At 40.8% G+C, this 20,854-nt stretch overlaps 1 protein-coding gene across 2 annotated transcripts in view; it reads left to right on the top strand.

Annotated features, from left to right (window-relative positions):
- The window catches only part of gabbr2 (gamma-aminobutyric acid type B receptor subunit 2), a 444,511-nt gene that overhangs the window by 235,114 nt on the left and 188,543 nt on the right, over positions 1-20,854 (top strand). For both annotated transcript variants that reach the window (XM_003219823.4, XM_062980838.1), the window contains exon 8: positions 9,731-9,791. In XM_003219823.4, coding sequence (XP_003219871.2) covers positions 9,731-9,791 — 61 coding nt within the window. The remainder of the gene's footprint in view (positions 1-9,730; positions 9,792-20,854) is intronic.

Here is a 20,854-nt window from a genome sequence, read left to right as displayed (position 1 = left end):
TTTGGCCAAGAATGATTGTCTTCCAGAGGTAGAGTTTTAGCAATCAATTTTTAAATTACTGTGAAGACTTATTCCAGATCCACATGGCCTTTCACACTGAGGACATAGATTTCCAGATGGGAGGCTGTCAGGATAAGGGTTAGCTCAATGTGCACTCTGGATCACACTCCAGATCACACAACATATTGTACTGCTTTGCAGTATCAGAAAGACAGCCTAGAATTGTTTCTAATGTCAGGCAATGCTTCTTGAAGACAAACAGTACATCACCAGCCTTTGGCTGTCTCTGAATTTGAAAGCTTTCATTAGTTCTCACAGCTATTAATGGACAATGTGAAGTATTTCATAGACAAGATATAAAACTTATTAAACAAAGCAAAATACAAAAGAAACTCAACCCAGGATGCCTAAATGCTTTCAAAGAATCCTATCCACAGGTTGCCCTTTATATTTTGTGGTATTGTAATCATTCATTAGAACAGGAAACTATATTTGGAATGCAAGCGAAAAGACCATGGTGTCAGAAAAAAAGAATAATTTCATTCCTAATTATGCTTAAGGAACCCTTCTACAAAAAAAATTCTACTTTAAATAGCTCTCCCATCTTGGCTCCTCCAATATCATTGGTAGCAAATGGAAAGAAAAACAGCAAGGCACACCCCCCCCCCTTTTTTTTTTTTTTGCAAGGTCCAAACTGAGTGAAGGGAAGCATCTTTTTGTGAAAGATAGAAGAAAATCCTTCTATAGTCTAATTTACGTATATCAAGTGAGCAGAACTATTTTTTTAACCCTAGACCTTGAAGCAACAATGTAATTAATGGCCATGCTTTTGGAAGGGTAATTTTTATGGGCTGTTTGAAGAGTACATCTACTGATACTCATTGAGGTTTTGTATAAGTTAAACATTTATACATCCTAGCAAAAGAAGTGTTACCTAGACAAAACAATTGCCCAGAAGATAACAAAATATTGTCAATACATTTAAAATTCTACTATCTCAGTCACAATTTGGCATGGTATATACATAATGCTTTAGACATCTACATCAGGGGTTCTCAAACTTTTTCAGCCGCAGAGCTCTTTCTGAAGCAAAAGTTTCTCATGGAGCCCCAAGACATGTTTATATATTATTTTTTATAATATATTATATATATAATGTATATACAGTAGAGTCTTGTTTATCCAACCTTTGCTCATTCAGTGTTCTGTATTATTCAACACAGTTTGCCTCCCACTCGGATCCGCAGCTCTTTCTCTAGGCAGCAATACGCAGCGGGCCAACACGCCCAACAACAACACAAGTGCAGCCACACTCCCAAACAAGTGGCAGACTTGTTGTGAAACATGATGTTTTGGTGCTTAATTTGTAAAATCTTAATGTAATTTGATGATTAATAGGCTTTTCCTTAATTCCTCATTATCCAACATTTTCACTTATCCAGTGTTCTGCCAGCCCGTTTATGTTGAATAAGTGAGACTCTACTGTATAATGTATGTGTAGATAGATAGATAGATAGATAGATAGATAGATAGATAGATAGATAGACAGACAGACAGACAGACAGACAGACAGACAGATAGCACGGGCAAACTTTTTGACACATGGTTTTTTAAAATTTGACAGATGGGTTGTGCCAGTAACAGATGGATGGAGAGTATTTGTGTGAACTAATTGGAAAAAATGAACAAATTCCTATGCACTTTACATATCTCATTTGCAGTGCAAAAAAGGGAAGGAAAGAAAGAAGAATACAATATTTAAAATGAAGAACAATTTTAACCAACATAAACTTAACAGTATTTCAGTGGAAGACCCCAGGGGCCATCTAGTCCAACCCTCTTCTGCTATGAAGGAAAAGCACAATCAAAACATCCCCAACAGATAGCCACACAGCCTTTGTAATAATAAAAGTAGTAGTAATAGAAGCAACCCCAGGGGGCAAGAAAAAAAGGTTTTCTGTTGGCAAGAAAAAAAAGGTTTTGAGGGGCAAGGGAGGCAGATAAAAAAGGCATGTGGGGTGAGGGAGGTGGGGAGGGAGAGGAGCAGGAAAGAGGAGGAAATACTTGAAGGGGAGGAGGAAGGAAGAGGAAGAGGGAGGGAACTGCAAAGCTCCTCAGGATGCTTTGTGGAGCCCCAGGGGCTCCATGGAGCACACTTTGAGAACTGCTGATCTACATAATTATGGTGCTTTAATCTGAAAAGCACATGGAAAAGGTGCCTGTACAAGTTAGAAAAATACACATTTGTTACATTGTTCTTTTGGATTGATACAATGTGATGTAGTTTCCCCTTTGTTTTGGCAGGGCAAGCAGAGATGTTTATGCCATAGAGCAGTGGTGGGGAGCAATAAATCATAATGCATAGTTAATAGGGAAACTTCCTTTTCTGGTATGGGCACACAAGGTAACAATGGCTATTGCTCATTTAATATACATATGACCGGTGATGCACACTTTTGCCTACAAAGGAGGAGATGTTCTGAATTGGAGGAGGAGGAGAAGAAGGAGCGGATATACTTCTATTGAAGATTTGTCTGCCTGTGATTTGGTGTTAAATCTCAGAGATCCAATACCCTGTCCCTGCCTAGCCCCCCCCCCCCCTTGCCCCATTTCTTTATTATGGTCATACTTTCCTATCCTTTTCTCAGTGTCCCATAGGATATGCCTTCATGTCCATACTCATTTTCCTGCTCCTGTGTTCACAGTCATTTTTCTACTTTGTACCCTCAACTTTTCTATCCAGGCATATCTACCTTTTGCGATCATTTCAGTCCCTCTTGCTATTTATTGTATGCTACTCACCTATACACTGAAACCCTCCTGTTTTGATGACAAATGAAATAAAACTTTGATGTACCACTTAATTTTTTTCCTAATCCTATGGGGATATAGGAATGGCAATTAGAAGACAGAGCCTAAAGGGTGGGAATTAATTCTGAACTTTGTCTGTGGATCAACTTCTGGCAAATATTCTTCTGTCATGGGCATAAGAATATAAGTATTTCTTCATAACATATTATTCCAGCAGTAGATTGACTTTTTAGTTACAAAACTAAACCTTCTATCATTTGTCTCAGATAACAGCCATCTAAAATGGGTCATAATTTGTGGTAGTGAAATGTGCCTTAATTATGGCTGCATGAAGTAATGGTTTCCTTTGCCAGACCTAAACTCATCAGTCATTTTACTGCATACCCTCACATTCTGGTATTATAAGACATAAGAAGTATTTTGATTTTCTCCACAGTATATCTACCATGATCATTTTCATTGACAGCCTATCCATTGTTTTTCCATGTGTTGATCTTTTTCTAATTAAAAAAGCACCTTAGCATGTTTAATGGCTTGCCCCAGTAATTCCATCACACATACATCAACTCCTCTTGCCATAGATAGTTCTTTTGACTTGCTTTTTCTATTTGCATATGCTATTCGTAAGGGAAAATGTAATAAATCTTCTTGATGTAATGTCTAAAACGATGTTTGGAGTAATGTAGTTAGTCCTATCTGTAAAATCAGCTCAGCATAATAAGGTATGGGTTCTCTGGGCAGGACTAAATATTATACTTAAAAATATTTGTCTACTAGCTAATGTGAATGCACAATGATTTGCAGATGGAAATCACTTGATAAGAGAAGATTTAAGACATTCTCTTTCCAATTAAACATATACATCTGACATGGAAATATGAGGATCTTTGCAAAGGCATGAACATACATGGCATATTATATACTATGAGAGCTATCATGAGGAAATTAATACTGGCAAGTATTGATGTATACTTGTTTTTTATTTTAAGTAGAGTGACAAACTGTTTCATTCAAGTTTCTAATGAAGGTAATAAAGACAAGCGCTCTGGGTTGTAGACAAAGCTACAGGGGTTTATTATGATTTGGCCAAATAGGATGCAAGTACAAGCAAGGCACTTCAAAAGGTACAAGCATAAACACACAGAAAAATACATGACATTTTTGCAGTTCTGACTTCCTGCTCCCTCCCCTGATTGGCCAAAAAGAGAGGCCAGCTAGGATCTGTGCCAGGATTGGCTGAGGGTTCCCTGACATCACAGCCTGCAGGAGGAGATTCCCATGGCGGGAAGAAGGACAGGTGGTGGTTCAACAGTTTGAAGGTCCAATTGATGCCCTTGGGAGGGATAAACCTGGATAAACCTTGATTAACTCAAGTGCCCAGCTCTGTTGAAACAAAAAAAAATGCAAGGCTCAAAAGATAACCAGGGGATTGGCTGCCTATTCCTAAAAGTTAATGTCAGGTGAGCCTGAGGCTGGGCCTATTCAGCCTGTGATTGTACCTGCACCCGACCTGTCAGATGAATCTGGGTTGGAGCCTAGGATTCCCATGCAGCCCGAAGTAAAGGATTTTGTACAGCCAGAGTTAGATGAGGCTCTTGTTCCTGAGGATTCTGGGAGCAGGCATACAATGGTTCCAAGCATGCAGCTTGAACCGCATTCCTTGGGAGAGTCAAGGTTGAGTTATCCAGTCATGATAAGAGTAATGAGGTTGAAAAAAAAGAAAGCAATAGGTCAACAGAGACAAGAAAGGGAGGTTTTGCAAAGGAGCAGACAGTTGCTAATGAGAAAGGGTTTTGAGCAAACTTCCCACAGAAGGAGACCATGAATCTAGCTTTAAGAGGAGCTGCTTCTGAAAGAGATTTCAGAGGTGGTAACATTGCTCTTTGAGAGGTTTAATCCTGCTTCATGAACTCGTTTCATGCTTCATGGATTCAAGTTACCTTTGGACTTCCATGCCAAATTCCTGTAAGCCTTGCATCTTGAGTTTTGTCCAGTTCTTGTCTTTGGTCCTGGGGATTTTGGATTATCAAGTCATCTCACTGAAAACCTTGCAATTTGAATCCCTTATTCAAGTTAAATATCCTGCTCTTCGTTTCAGTTTTTGATCCTGTTCCTTGGACTAATTTTGATTACCTTGTTTGAAGTTTATTCTTGTGTGTGGTTTTCATGGACTCTTGCTTCAAGATTCTCAAGTATCGCGTACCTTGTGGACTGAAGCCTTGCTTCATTTACTTTGAACTTTGATTTGCTTTTGCTTACATATATTCTTCAATAAACAGCTTGCATTGATTATAGTCTGGGCTCTAGTGTGGTTTTGAGGTGTCTCTGCAGCCTAGGGGTGCAACAATTTTATACATTTAAAAATTGACACAGTATACAAATGATACAATTTACACATAGAATATCAATGTGATACATTTATTAAAGGGTTAGCTTTAATAGAGTTTTAGAGTATAGGTCCTAACGATTTCAATATTGTCCAAATTTGGAGCTGTGGAAAATGTTTAAAAAATAAAGAAAAAAATCATATATCTTGCTTGCAGTCTATTTATTGTCCATACATTGGGGAGGAGGTGCCATGGCTCGACAAAACTATAATGGGGAAATAAGATTAGGTCAAGCTGTCCTTAGGAGTCTCTTAAGTCCTTCATGGTATGGAATGCAGTTAATAGAACATGAAGCTGAAAGAAGTAAAACTGCATTTCCTCAGAAGAGACATGAGAAATTAGCTTCACCATAAATAAAAATGTGTGAACAGTTACCAGTCACATTACATACTTCCACTTCAGGTCAGGTCTCCAAGTGACATGCAACGGTTTTAAAACACAGTGCTGCGATTGTGCTTACATTGTGGAGGTCCCCGTCACAATGTAAGCAATAATCTGTTGTACTGCCATGGTTCCATCCTGTGGATTCCTGGGTTTTGTAGTTTGTTAGGGCACTCAAATACTGTAAAAAAACCTCTCACTTAACTGCCCTAATGTGTGTCTATGACATCCAGCTCAAAATGAGAAGCTTAATGCAAGAGCAATTATAGTGTATAGGCAAAGAATGCAAAGATGACTAGACCTTTTAGACAAAGCAGAGTAGTTATTCATCCAGTGTAGAATAAACCACATATGTTCTACTTAATTGCAAGGATAGTAGCATAAATGGACACAGAAAAAATACATAAATTAATGGTTTATCAATAGTGATCAACTGAGATGCATTAACTATTATCATGGGAACATTAAGATTAATGTTGTTCTTAAGATAATGCCAATCTTCCGCTTGTTGGAAACTGAGAGGAAACAACAGGAAATGTACACACCCATAATTGTTTAATGGCTTCTTGAGTGTTTGTTTCCACGCTTGGCCTATGCTAATCTTCTTCATTGACCGAGTGAATCACACATTAGCAGTAAGAGTGCCACTTTTTGGCCCTGGATGATGAGTGCAATCAGACAATTTTCTTCTGTACAAACTATTACAACACAGGATCTTTGCTTTGCTTTGCTTTGCTTTGCTTATGTAAAGTCCTTTTCTGAGGAACACAAAGGAGGAACAACTACAGCTATGACTAAATTATTTTACTGATGTCTTGCTAAGGTTAAAAAAGCAGGAGTGCTGCTGAAAATAGCTACCCTGTGACATTTTCTTTTTCCCCACTCCAACATATACTGTCAATGTCCAGTTTGCTTTCCCAGTGTCTTGACATCCTTATGTACATTGCTCCTATCTTGCATTGCTTTGAAGTGTAGCATTAGGATATCAGATAAGATCTCCCAGATGGCACACAGGGGAAAGAGTAATCCTGTGATCCCTTTAACAGTTCTTAATGGGCAAATACATATAGGCTGTCTGTGGAAAGTGAAAATAACCTCACATTGTACAGATTTGTAGTCCTAGCAGAGACTAAAATAAATTGATTTTCTAGCTGTGGATTCAGTGCCAGGATATATCTCCCCCCTATAAATTGTCCCAAATATTTGAAGACAATTTTCCAAAATTAAATTCTTTTTGTTCACCAAAGACACACTGCCAATTTGGTGCCTCATCTATATAGAATTTCATAATCTGAAATAATCAACATGCAGATAATGTCTTTGTCGTTGCAGGTATCTCATGTTTATTTAATTACATACAATTTGATCAGACATCATTAATAGTAGCACACAGAGTTCCTAGTTGTGTTCTTAGACATACTAAATAGTATTCCATGGTTCCTGTTGATTCATTTGGAAAATAGAGATGCAGTGTGATCTAATTTAAACACCAATTATATGCATTAGATGTTATACAGTTATGAATTATCTTTATAAATGTTAGCACAAGTGGAGAAAAATTCATCTGAACATTTCACTACACTCACTCTGTCTAGAACTGGATATTGTCAGATTATTGTTTCATATTAAGTATCATCAATTACTAGTATTAGAGGTGGAATCTTTCTTCTTCTTATAGCTATGAACGCTAAGATACTGAACAGACATATATTTCTTAGTTATATGGTCAGTCCACCACATTAATTGGAGGTAAGGGTGCAGGGCCTCATGAAAGTGGAAAAACCACAAATAAAGAAAACACTGTATTTTAACTTTAGAGAACACTTCTCTTGGATCCTCTAAGCTCCAACATGACTCTACAGCCAACTTCTCTATTGTCAACTTCTTTGTCACATTGGAGGTCACACAACCTCTAGAGATTCCCTGAGAGTATATTTTAATAAAATTCATGAATAATCAAATCCACAAATGTCAAACCCATAAATGTGCTAGCTAATTAGTATGTAGATGAATAAAATGATAAATGTATTAACAACAGCAAGGATCTTCCATTGACATAGGAGCTAATCTATATATTATACAGAATCAACAATCTGCTTTCTAGACAATCCCACTTCAGACTGCATAGATTTTAAACATCTACACTAGGAATTAAATTCTTTGTCAATTTCATTCTCAAAAGATAACTTTTAGTAATTTTCTCACCAACATAATAAAGATGGATTTTTGTGGAAGAGTATCTACAGTTCGGGATGTATTCTGCACAAAGTTTTCACGGGGTATTTTTGTTCACAAAACAGAATTTTCTATGTAGAGAAAACATTATTTATGCACAGCAATATTATTTCTAGGAAGAAAATGCTGTTTTGTAAACATAAAATGCTATAATCTGTGCAAAATTCACAATCCCCCCCACAGTTTATAATATCACAGTGTTAAAATCTAGAAAATTCAATAAAATCAAACAATATGACAACAAAATAGTACCACGTGTATTTTATATGTTGGATTTTACAGCAGGTATCTTTTGTTGTTGTGAAATACTATACATTGTCTTTAAAATGTGATGGAAAAGCAGCAAATGAATTAAGTGTTTATAGAACAGAGTAGACAAAGCCCTAGTCAAACTGAAGAACCTCCATTTGAAAAACAACTTCAAACTTTGGTTTCTATATGCTGATTCTCCTGGTTTATGTTGTAATTCTCTACATTTACAGCTCATAATTGTTTTTAATTGGCAATGTATATTTTCAAAATCCATATACAATGTATATTTTCAAAATGTTTAATTTTTTTAAAAAAACAATGGTCTGATTGTGACATTGCATCCAATTCATGGAAAAGTAAAACAAAATATGTATCAAGGTTTGAATATTGCATTGCAAACTAATGCCAGAACTAAATTTCAAGATGATTCTAAAATCACTAGAGAAAATCCCATAGTTACAATTGTTGCCATTGAATCAAAAAGAAGCTATTGCTAATCACTTCTCTTTGAGTGTTATATATTTGGTTTTTTTCTTCATATTTTGTCCATGTAAAACCATTGTGTGTCTGTCTATAGTGTGTAGGCATTGTAGCTTTCCTGAAATTACGCAAAGCCATGGCACACCAGTACTTGATAAGAAAACTACTAGGAATCATCATGCAGCACTCGGCAAATGAAATGTAGAATAGAAATAAATGTATTTTGTATGCAATGTGTGAAATTAGGTAGGGACAAGCAATGAAATAATTCCAGTAGCCCTACAGATAATGCATGAAAGTCTGTATTTATACTATTTATTTTCTGGGTTGAATATCTGTATTTTTCATCCCAGAGGAAATGGTAGTCCACCACATCAGATGATTTAAAAAAACACAATTTATATCATTCCCAAGGATTCCAACCCATGGAATCAGATTTTTTAGTGGACACTGAAGGATGCAGAGGGAAGAGGGAGGCAGAAAGCCCCAGGCCATAGATGTGGACATATACGCAAAGGAAGTTAGGATCTGAATAGTGTGTATGTGCATGTACATGCACTTTCAGTTGAGCCAGGTATATATGGAATTTACTTACCTTTTCCTCAAATTGACCTAGCCTGACTATCTGCTTAGCCTAGTCAGAACTCAAAGAAAAATTCCTCACACTGATCTGAACTTAACTAATTGTCATGTACTTATGGTTTATAGTAAAAAAAGCCTCTGTTTCCTGGGTGCTTTCAGTGTAATAGTGTACAAGTCATACCTTTCTTAGTTCCTTGACAGCAATGGAATTGCTGTAAAATGATTTGTAAGAATATATTCCCAGAATGCGAATGGTAATTAGTTTAAACTTCGTAAGAATTTATTTTATTTACATATTAAGATTGGATGTCTAGGGAAAGATAGATCTTTCCAGAGATAGGATTGGAAGTGAGTGAAAATAAGAGTAATTTCTGTCAGTAGTTGTAAATATATATCTATGCTAATAGTACCCTGTGCAGAACAAATATTGGGTTATATTGTAAAATTAGTTCTGTAACTCTAAATTTACTTCAATTTCAAATATATATTTTAATCAGTGAGAAGTTTGAATTATATATTTAATGTCACTGTTATTTAGAGTAAACTGAAACATCATAATGGTATCATAAAATTATTATAAGGTATCTATTTACTTTATTTAGGGTCAAGTTATGTTCAGAAATGGAGAGAGAATGGGGACCATCAAATTTACACAGTTCCAAGGTAGGTGGTGGATATTTCATTATTCATACCTTTATATTGTTACGATGGTAAATAGCTAAGCACGTAGCATTTGCTCTAATAGATGTCTCTCACGGTATTGTGGTATGAAAGGAACTTCACTGAAAAAGTGGTAATAAAATGGGGCAATAAGCCCAGAAATAATAAACTTTCCATTTTTTATTTTATTTCTTTTACGTGGGGTGGGGGGGGGTACATTTTTTTGAAATACTTGGCTTTAATATTGTGATGTTTTGTTTTTTTTAAATGGTGTCATATATGTGATCTAAGTACAGACAAAGATTGATAAACCTTATTAAAGAGAGAAATAAAAATCGCTGAATCCTTATTTCCCACCCCCTATAACTAAGGTAAGCTAAGCAATATTTAGAGTTTACAAAATAAGAATAGCTGTTCTAGTAAAAAAATTTTAACTGACTGTTTCACTTTTAAAAAAACATGAAAATTGCTTTTTGAAATTTAATTAAAGATGCATGCACTGATGATGAATTACAAAAACAGTACGATAGTTTGCAGGAAACTAGCACATTGAAAAGGAGCAGATATGGACCTTAATCTCCCCTCCACAAGGAGATTTCTCGTGTCTTACACTTTGTCAGCCCATGTTATGGCATCTTTCTGGTTGAGCTGCAGGTATGTAGCTGGGAAGGGGGGGGGGCTTGAGGGGCTTCAGGAAATTAAGAGATTTGTGCTGGAGTTCAGGTAGAAATTAACCCCACACCAACACAGGAATTCTTGTTAATAGGTGATTTGGGAAATAGATCAGGATTAAAAAAATGTAGTAAAATTTGTCCTTACTATTTTGTACTTTCTGGTATGCCATAGTCTGTTATAAATCTTTCTTTGCTATTTTCTCTGCAAATGCACTAGTTATAATCAATGGCAAGTTATTGCTTATAGTGACATTGGATAAGCTTTTTTGTTGGAGTGTCAGAAAACAAAATATAAGGGGAAAGTGTTAGTGTCAGATGACAAAAGACTTGAATTCCACTGCTATATAATGCAGTCTGAACTGCATTGTATTCCCTGCCTGCCTGCCACATCTCTGCTGTAGGTTGTCTGCTTCTAAAGGTACTTTAGAAAAAGTTGCCATTGCATTTACATTATATGCAGCTGCAGAAAACTGATGTTCTTAGAGCCCTTTCCACACCGCCAGAATATCAAGGCAGAAAATCCACAATATCTGCTTTGAACTGAGTTATCTGAGTCCACACTGCCATTTATGTTGGATTATGGTTGTATGTGTATGAAATGTAAATCAAGTGTTTTCTGCTGTTGAGCAAGAGTGTATTTTTCAGTAATGAAACAGTTAACAGCAGGCTAGTTTTGACTGACAGCCTGTTGTGATTGCTATGACCTATCAGGCATGACTTCCGGCCTTTGGGGGTCGGAACTTCCTCCGGACTGAGGAATGTGTTTTATCTTATCTGTGTGTTCGGCGTTGAGCATTCGCTGAAGATGGACTATGAATGCTATGCTCTGAAGCCGAGAAATGCAACTCTAAATAGATATGTAAATAAAGTTTAACAACAGTTGATTTTCAACTGACCCCTTCGCCTGCTGGAGTGTTTCTTGACCAGTGCTGATTCTCCGCATGGGAATACAGTCTGGAGAAGGAGGTGAGACCGGGATGATGAATTTTGGAATCCACTCTGCACCCCATCATCCCCTGAGCTCAAACCTGATGTATTGGTATATCATGAATGGGCTCTAATTAGTACGAGTTAAAACCCAAAAGAATTTATAGTCTTGAGAAGATTTTACTTTCAATGCATACAGAATAATTAGCATGGCTTCTTACATGCAGGAACTTTTATTGCCTTTTCTGCACATGACTACCAGGTTAACCTGTGAATCATTTCTCCTTGAGAGCATTGTGATCGAAATGACATGGAGTTTGGCTTGTAGCATTCAGTCTGTAATACCCAACACACATATACAAGCTGTTCTTGATGCTGTAGTCACGAACACAGTAAAACATGCATGAATAAAACAATCTTAATTGCTGTTCTCCTTTTCACTTTCTTGAATAACTCCTAGGAATATTTTGGAAGTAAAGAGAACAGACTGAATTATTGTGTAGGGGCAATTTGGAGAGGCTTGATGTGATTTCATGTAATCCACCTCACTTTTATTAGCATTTTTTTCCTCTTTTTCAGCTCTCATTTATTTCTACAAAGCAAATGAACTCAACTACTTTTTCAAATATTGCTAAATGCAGGAAAATACTCATTTTACTGTGTTCTTCCACTATTACCTAATATGTAAAATCTCGTAAAAAGGTAGAAGTGCTTAAGTCAAAGAAATGAGCACCACAAGAACATAACTCATGCAAAAGACAAATATAAAGAGTCAAGGGAAATAAGTTACAGAGAATACCAGTGGATCCCAATCTATTACACCGTTGATTGTTCAACACCAAAGAATGAAAGTGCCATCATAGATGGACTATTCATGGATTAGCATATATAACAAGTCCATTCAAGTTGTCTCGAGAAAATAGGTACAAATGAATCAATATGCTAATACAAATGCAAAGGGGGAAAAGATGGAACAGCTTACAGAACTGTTCAGTACGATTCCAGAAAATTTGTCTCTGCCAGAAAGAGATTTGGTTCAGTTAGGTTCTGCCTGCTGTGTTATTTGTGGAAATAATGGTCTCTGAAGTACGGATTAATCATGGAAATTTCAGAGGCAACTTCTAGCCAGCACAGAATGCCCCACTCAAGTAATCTGCTATGGAAACTTGCATAAGTGCACTTAGCAGACAATAGGGGGAGTAGATTGCTTGCCCTATGAGTGAATGAGTGGAATATTTTAACACATATGTGCTAATCCAAAGTATCAAGTGGGATTACATTTTTCTAACAACCCACCCCCAAGTTTCTTACTGAAACTCTACACCATGCAGACAGATCACATAACTTAAAATAGAAATTAAAAGTATCGTTCTGAATTAGGAAAGTCTGCCTTGAAAGACCATGACCAAATTCTAAAAACATTAACACCAACCTCCTGTACCTCTGCTGAGAAATAAACACTATTGATCTCCAGGGAGCTTGCTCTCAGATATGTGTGGAATTGCAGTCTAATTTGCTTAATTTTAGTTTCTGTAGATTTTATATAGCATTTCAGTAGCCCTTCAGAATTAAGGTTTGTTGCTTTTCATTGTGAAAATATGAACACCCTGTGCACAGCTGTGGGGAAGGAAAGCTTTTCCTGTCATTTGGGCTGCTCAAAAGGTCAGCATAAAAATGTTCTAATACAAAGCAGTTCTTGTCTGACTTTGCTAATGTGACATTTGAAGCAAGGTTGTGACAGTGTGGTGTGACAGCAGGCTAACATTGTCTAGCACTAACAAATAGCATGAGGTCTGGCTGTAAGAAAGAAATCATTTGCAAACCAGTCCATTCAATAGTTCCTCATTCAAACACTGAGGAGGGAAAAAGGTCCATCCTAATATATCCAACTTTCAAAATGTAACAACCCAAGCCAAAAAACAAGTTGGTCTTGGATTTTCTCTTTGGTGAGGCTAATCCCATCTGAATACACATACCTCGCTTAATAGTATTTTGCAGTTTAGAATAAAGAGACACATGGTCTCCCTTTCAGTTGCATATGTACAAATCCTGTTGATCTAGCTTGTATACTAGTTCAATCCTGTTGATCATGCCTGCAGTATTATGGGGTAATTGCATGAAAGTAAGGCCTCAAAATTAAGTAATAGAGAAATCTGTGGAGTTGCAAGCACAGTAACAAGGGCATGTGAATGTTTATAGGATGTTGTCACGACCCAGGCTACAGAGCACCAATAACCATACGCAGAAGCCAGAATCTATCTAATATCTTTATTAAGGAAATATATAAAGTTAGTAAAAGCAAATGTAAAAGATAGTCCAGAAGCAGACCTTTCAGGAAAGGTCAAAATTAGTCCAAAGAAATAATGTCCAATATGAAATATTAAGGTCCAAAGTTGTAATCCAATAACCGAAACACTCACTTTGCCAAGCAAAGTGAGGGGAGATGACAAGGTCCTTTAGTCCATAAAACTTGAGCGTGGCTAGGAAATAACTTGATCTTGAACGTGGAACAAGGTAACTAAGAACAAGAACAAGGTCCGTGGAATAACTTGATAAATCCGTGGAACAAGGCAAGGATTGATCCTGGGAAACTAGGCAAAGTCCGTAGATAAACAAGGCTGGAAAGCAAGGCGAAGGCTGGATAGCAAGGCAAGGCTTGAGCAGGAGCGAGGCTTGAACCGGAGCGCGCTGTCCAGACACAACTCGCTCCGTAGGCTGACGAATTGACTCCGCGAAGTTGCTACGCGGGCAAAACACCTATATAGAGTCCAACTTTCTCACCAAAGCGGTTCTCTGGGAATCAGAAACGAAAGCTAAACTCTGAGACCAGATGTTAAACTCCTTAAAGATTCTCACGAGAACCAGTGTTAATTGGCAACATTCTTAGCTGCTATCCTCGCACTCCTGCGCGAAGCTGAATCCAAACTTCTCTGTTGTTTACAAAACTCCCGGCGCAAGAACACGGGAGAAGTAGGCTCTGGGGTTGTTTGACATACTTCTGGGGCACAACTTTCTTGCAGGTGCAAGGTTCCCAGATCTGCCTGGGAAAGATCTGGCTGAGAGGAATCCAGATCAGACTGGGAAGGTAAAAAACCCAAGTTTTCATCTTCATCAGGAATTACAATGTCCTGAGCAGGACTACAAGGCCCATGGTTCATCACACTATCCCCCTCCTCAGGGCCCCTCCCAAACTGGGGTCCTCTCCCCGAGGCGCGAGGTCGCGGTTTGGTGGGATAGGTCAGATGGAAGCGACGGGTTAGATCAGGAGCATGGACTGTGGAGGCGTCTTCCCAAGAGCGTTCCTCAGGGCCAAAACCCACCCAGTCAATGAGATATTGTAGGCGGCGGCGATGAAAGCGAGAATCCAAAATGTCCTCAACCTCGAACTCCTCCTCCCCATTCATCAAAACAGGAGGGGGGGCCGGTTGGTCTGTATCAGGACGCACACCATCCGCCGGAAGGAGCAGGGAACGGTGAAACACTGGGTGAATGCGCATTGAACGCGGAAGTTGGAGTTTGAAAGTCACGGGGTTTAATTGCGCCACCACTGGATAGGGGCCAATGAAGCGGGCATCTAACTTCCGGCATGGGCGGTGGGAGGGCAGAAAGCGAGTGGACAGAAAAACCCGATCTCCTACCTTGATTTCGGGGCCCGGCTGGCGGTGTTTGTCAGCGTGGCGTTTATAGTCCTCCTTGGCTTGGTCCAGTTGCTGGAGCAAAAGTAGTTGCACCGCTGTGAGTTCCTGCAGCCAATCCTCTGCTGCGGGAACTTCTGAAGTTTCAATGACAGGGGGAAAGAAACGTGGATGGAAGCCGTAGTTTGCAAAGAACGGCGTTTCTTTTGTAGAAGCTTGAACTCCATTATTGTAGGCAAACTCAGACAGTGGTAACAGAGAAGCCCAATTGTCCTGTTGGTAGTTTACATAACAGCGAAGATACTGCTCCAAAGTGGCATTGGTGCGCTCCGTTTGCCCATCGGTTTGGGGATGATGAGCTGAAGATAAGCGAGAGTCTATGCCCAATAGTTTTTGTAGTGCCTTCCAAAAACGAGAGGTGAATTGAGATCCACGGTCTGTGACTAAACTCTTGGGCAATCCATGTAGTCTGAAAACATGTTGAAGAAATAGATCCGCAGTTTCTTTGGCCGTGGGGAGGCCTTCGCAGGGAATGAAATGGGCTAACTTGGTGAAAAGGTCCACCACCACTAAGATCGTGGTGAATCCACAGGAAGGTGGTAGGTCAGTGATGAAATCCGCGGAAATTATTTCCCATGGGCGAGATGGGGTAGGAAGGGGGTGTAAAAGCCCTGAGGGCTTTTCCCTTCGTATCTTGGAGCGCTGGCATACTGGGCAGGTGTTGACATATTTCTCTACATCCTTGCGGATCTTGGGCCACCAAAAATCCCTTAGGATCAAATGCATAGTTTTAAATAGTCCGAAGTGTCCTGCTGGTTTGCAGTCATGACACAGGCGAAGCGCTTTTTCCCTGCCCGGTCCGGGTGGGATATAAACATGATTTCTATAGCAGAGCAGCCCATCTTTAAGCGAAAAGGGAAAATGCAGACCTTGGCGAAGTTGGTCCTGCGCCCAGGCATCTGCTTGCTGACTAGCCCTGATTTCTTGAGCACAGATGGGTCCTGGAGTAGGGGAAGTTGAACCAATGGGAATGGATTTGGTGTTCCCCACCGTGAGCGTGGCAAAGTTCTCGGGTTGTAGCAGTTGGGATTCAAAGGTCTCCTTGCGTCCTGCAGCGTATTCCGGTTTACGTGACAGGGCGTCTGCTTGCTTGGTTTGGGCTGGGGTCACATAATGGATCTGGAAGTTGAAACGTTCAAAGAATAAAGCCCAACGTTGCTGCCTCTGGTTTAGTTTGCGGGCAGTTCTTAGGTGTTCTAGATTACGATGATCAGTGTGGACTTCAATGGGAAATTTGGCCCCTTCTAGCCAATGTCTCCAAGTTTCAAAAGCTGCCTTTATGGCCAGTAGTTCTTTTTCCCAAATGGTATAATTTTTCTCTGGTGTGGTTAGTTGACGGGAGTAAAAGGCACAGGGATGAAGGTGGTCTCCCACCGGTTGTAAGAGTACAGCCCCAATTGCCACATCCGAGGCGTCCGCTTGCACAACAAAAGGGGTTCCAGGATCTGGGTGCTGTAGAATTGGCTGGGACGTGAATAATTTCTTTAGTTGCTGGAACCCTTTCTCTGCTTGATCAGTCCAGCGGAAGGGCTGTTTTCCACGGATGCAGCTAGTGATTGGGTCAGACCAGTGGGCAAAATCTGGAATGAACTTGCGGTAATAATTCGCGAACCCCAAGAAACGCTGCACCTCTTTCTTGTTAGTTGGCGCCCGCCAGTCCAATACTGCTGAAACCTTGGCTGGATCCATGGAGAGCCCTAAAGGCGAGATGCGGTAACCAAGGAAATCTACCTCTTGTAGATCAAAGGCGCATTTTTCCAGTTTGGCATAAAGTCCATGATCCCGCAATCGTTGTAACACCATTTTGACGTGGTTCTCATGTTCTGATTGTGATCTAGAAAACACCAAAAAATCGTCCAGGTAGATTATCAAGAACCTGTCCAGATAGTCCTGAAAAATGTCATTGACAAAATGCTGGAACGTTGCGGGGGCTCCGCATAAACCGAAATTCATAACTCGGGACTCGAATAATCCGAATTTGGTCTGGAAGGCGGTCTTCCACTCGTCCCCTTCCCTGATGCGAACTAAGTTGTAAGCCCCCCGAAGATCCAGCTTGGTGTAAACCTTGGCTCCTCGAAGCCGATCCAGTAGATCCGAGATTAAGGGCAGGGGATAGCTGTTCCGCTTGGTGATATTGTTCAATGCTCTGTAGTCCACCACCAAGCGTAGTTCCCCTGACTTCTTCTTCACAAACATCACTGGAGAGGCGGCTGGGGATTGAGAGGGTCTGATGAATCCCTTGCGAAGGTTTGTCTCTAGGAATTCCCTGAGAGCTTCTTGCTCTGGTTCAGTCAGGGAGTAGAGATGCCCTCGCGGGATCGGGGCCCCCTCCACCAAGTCAATGGCACAGTCATAAGGTCTATGTGGGGGTAATTTCTCGGCTTCTTTCTCATTGAATACATCCCAATACTCGGAGTACTTCTTTGGCAAGGTGATGATGGGCTCGGTGTCTGTGGCATGGCATACCTTGGCTACGAGGCAATGGTTTTGGCAGTACGGTGAAGCAAACTGCAGTTCTCTGTTGGACCAGGAGATGTTAGGGTCGTGGAGAGTCAGCCATGGAATTCCCAAAATCACAGGGAAATGGGGAACCTCGGTAACAAAGAAGGAAATCTCTTCCATATGTTCTCTTATCCACATCCTGGTGGGTTCCGACCATTGACTTACGGGGCCCGTCTTGAGGGGGCGGCCGTCTATGGCTTGCACCACACGGGCATTCTTGAAATCATGATATTGTAATCCCAGAGAGTCGGCATACTCTCTATCAATGAAGTTGTTGGTAGCTCCAGAGTCTATCATGGCGTGGATCATGACGGGTCCCCTTTTTGCTGACCATAATGTGACCACGAGAAGGAACAGGACCCCGGTTGGCGGCTCTTGAATGGATTTTTTGACCGGGTTGGCGAGCCTCTCTACACCCGGTCGTTGGCTTCCCCCGCCGGCTGTGTGCCAGTCGGCTCAGACGTCTTCGTCTCCGTGGAGGACGCCGCCGCAAGCCGGGCGGCAGGCTTCCCCTTGGCTGGGCACTCTCTGGCGAAGTGGCCCCCGTTCCCGCAGTACCAACAGAGGTTTAAGCGTTGACGACGGGCCTTCTCGGCGGCATCTAGTCTGGGACGCACATTGCCCAACTGCATCGGCACCTCCTCGCCTCCTCTGGGGTATGGGGTTGGCGGTGGGGGTCTCCACGCTGGACGTGGCTGAACGCTGGCGGGAGCGGGGGGTTTTGCCCCGGCTCTACTGCCCTGGCCTCGAACCCACTGTTTCCTGTTGGCAATCATGACTTCAGCCCGTAAACATTGATCAATGAGTGCCTCGAGGGTCTGGGGAGGATCCACCTTGGAGATTTCTTCCAGCATTTCAATGTTGAGACCCTCCCGGAATTGTCCTCTGAGGGCTACATCGTTCCAGCCGGTGTTGTGGGCCAGCACTCGGAACTCGGCTATATACTGAGACATAGGTCTGTCTCCTTGGAAAAGGCGACGGAGTTTGTGGCCGGCTGCCTCCAAATTGTCCTCGATTCCCCAAGTCTCCTTGAGGTGGTCCAAGAAATGTTGCGCTGATCTTAGGTGTGGAGAGGCTTGGTCGAACAGTGCCGTCGCCCAGTTGGCCGCTGGCCCGTCTAGAAGACTGTAAACCCATGCCACTTTGATGTCTTCTTGGGGAAACTCGGCATCACGGGCCTCTAGATAAGCTTGACATTGGCGACGGAAAACATGAACCTTGGAAGCTTCTCCAGTAAACTTGGTAGGCAACGCCATGGCCGGGAGGCGGATTCCGCGCTCCCGCAAGCCCTTTATTTCTCCATCCTGGGCGTTGAGTCTGTCGCGGATGCGATCCACTTCGTCCTTGCTGATGGTGTAGCTCAGTGGCTGCCCACCGGGTACGGTTCCGGTAGACATTCTGGCCAAGGTTAATTGGTGCTTAGGGTGGCGGAGTCAAACTGTCACGACCCAGGCTACAGAGCACCAATAACCATACGCAGAAGCCAGAATCTATCTAATATCTTTATTAAGGAAATATATAAAGTTAGTAAAAGCAAATGTAAAAGATAGTCCAGAAGCAGACCTTTCAGGAAAGGTCAAAATTAGTCCAAAGAAATAATGTCCAATATGAAATATTAAGGTCCAAAGTTGTAATCCAATAACCGAAACACTCACTTTGCCAAGCAAAGTGAGGGGAGATGACAAGGTCCTTTAGTCCATAAAACTTGAGCGTGGCTAGGAAATAACTTGATCTTGAACGTGGAACAAGGTAACTAAGAACAAGAACAAGGTCCGTGGAATAACTTGATAAATCCGTGGAACAAGGCAAGGATTGATCCTGGGAAACTAGGCAAAGTCCGTAGATAAACAAGGCTGGAAAGCAAGGCGAAGGCTGGATAGCAAGGCAAGGCTTGAGCAGGAGCGAGGCTTGAACCGGAGCGCGCTGTCCAGACACAACTCGCTCCGTAGGCTGACGAATTGACTCCGCGAAGTTGCTACGCGGGCAAAACACCTATATAGAGTCCAACTTTCTCACCAAAGCGGTTCTCTGGGAATCAGAAACGAAAGCTAAACTCTGAGACCAGATGTTAAACTCCTTAAAGATTCTCACGAGAACCAGTGTTAATTGGCAACATTCTTAGCTGCTATCCTCGCACTCCTGCGCGAAGCTGAATCCAAACTTCTCTGTTGTTTACAAAACTCCCGGCGCAAGAACACGGGAGAAGTAGGCTCTGGGGTTGTTTGACATACTTCTGGGGCACAACTTTCTTGCAGGTGCAAGGTTCCCAGATCTGCCTGGGAAAGATCTGGCTGAGAGGAATCCAGATCAGACTGGGAAGGTAAAAAACCCAAGTTTTCATCTTCATCAGGAATTACAATGTCCTGAGCAGGACTACAAGGCCCATGGTTCATCACAGATGTTGTGGCTGTAACTAGTCTTAGGAACTAATTAAAATTAGTTAAGTTTAGAATTCAATTAGTGATTTAACAAAAAGAGTTTGCTTAATGAAATTTATTTAAACTTCATTCAGTATCTTAAATTGGACCTTCAGCATTGATTTAATTCCAGAATTCAGACTGAGATAATAATCAATTTAGAATCTATGCTGGAGAGTAAATAAATTTTACACTTCCTATTGATCAATAAATGCAAATTACTATTAGAATCTTTGTTTATTTTTCTTCATGACTGGAGTATGACCATTTACTTAGGTACCTAAATGCAAGGCAGGTCCAAGGTATTGCTACTTTGGAATGGATCCTGAATCTGCTTTTATTTCTATATATTGTCAGATTCAATTTGTGTGAGGGTTTTTTTGTACACTTGCTTTTATCATCTCTCTCCTTTCATAGGGGACATGGCTACAACTCCCTAGCAAAAGTTGAAAAACCATATATACGAGGGCTATCTACAAAGTAGGTTACGTTTTGGATTTTAAAAAGGACAAAATATAGGAGAAATCATTTACCATATGCAGCTGAAAGACACATCCCAAAACTACAATCTCATGTAATCCCCATTGAAATGTAGGCACGTTTCATATAGATAAATGAGTTTGAAAAGTACTGCTCCAGTAAATTCCCCACTTGTGTCCTCAGCCCTTCCCCCTTCTCCCTTCCTGCAGCGTAGCCAAAACGCCGCGCTGCCAGCCACGCTCCCATTGTTGGAAATGGAGGAGAGAGGGCAAATTTACTGGGGCAGACCTTTTCAAACTCATTTATCTATATGAAACGTGCCTACATTTCAATGGGGATTACATGAGATTGTAGTTTTGGGATGTGTCTTT

This window comes from Anolis carolinensis, chromosome 4 (genome assembly GCF_035594765.1).
Source record: "Anolis carolinensis isolate JA03-04 chromosome 4, rAnoCar3.1.pri, whole genome shotgun sequence".
Classification (NCBI taxonomy): Eukaryota; Metazoa; Chordata; class Lepidosauria; order Squamata; family Dactyloidae; genus Anolis; species Anolis carolinensis.
The sequence above is the reverse complement of the archived record's forward strand: the minus strand, read 5'-3'. Positions and strand labels throughout refer to the sequence as shown.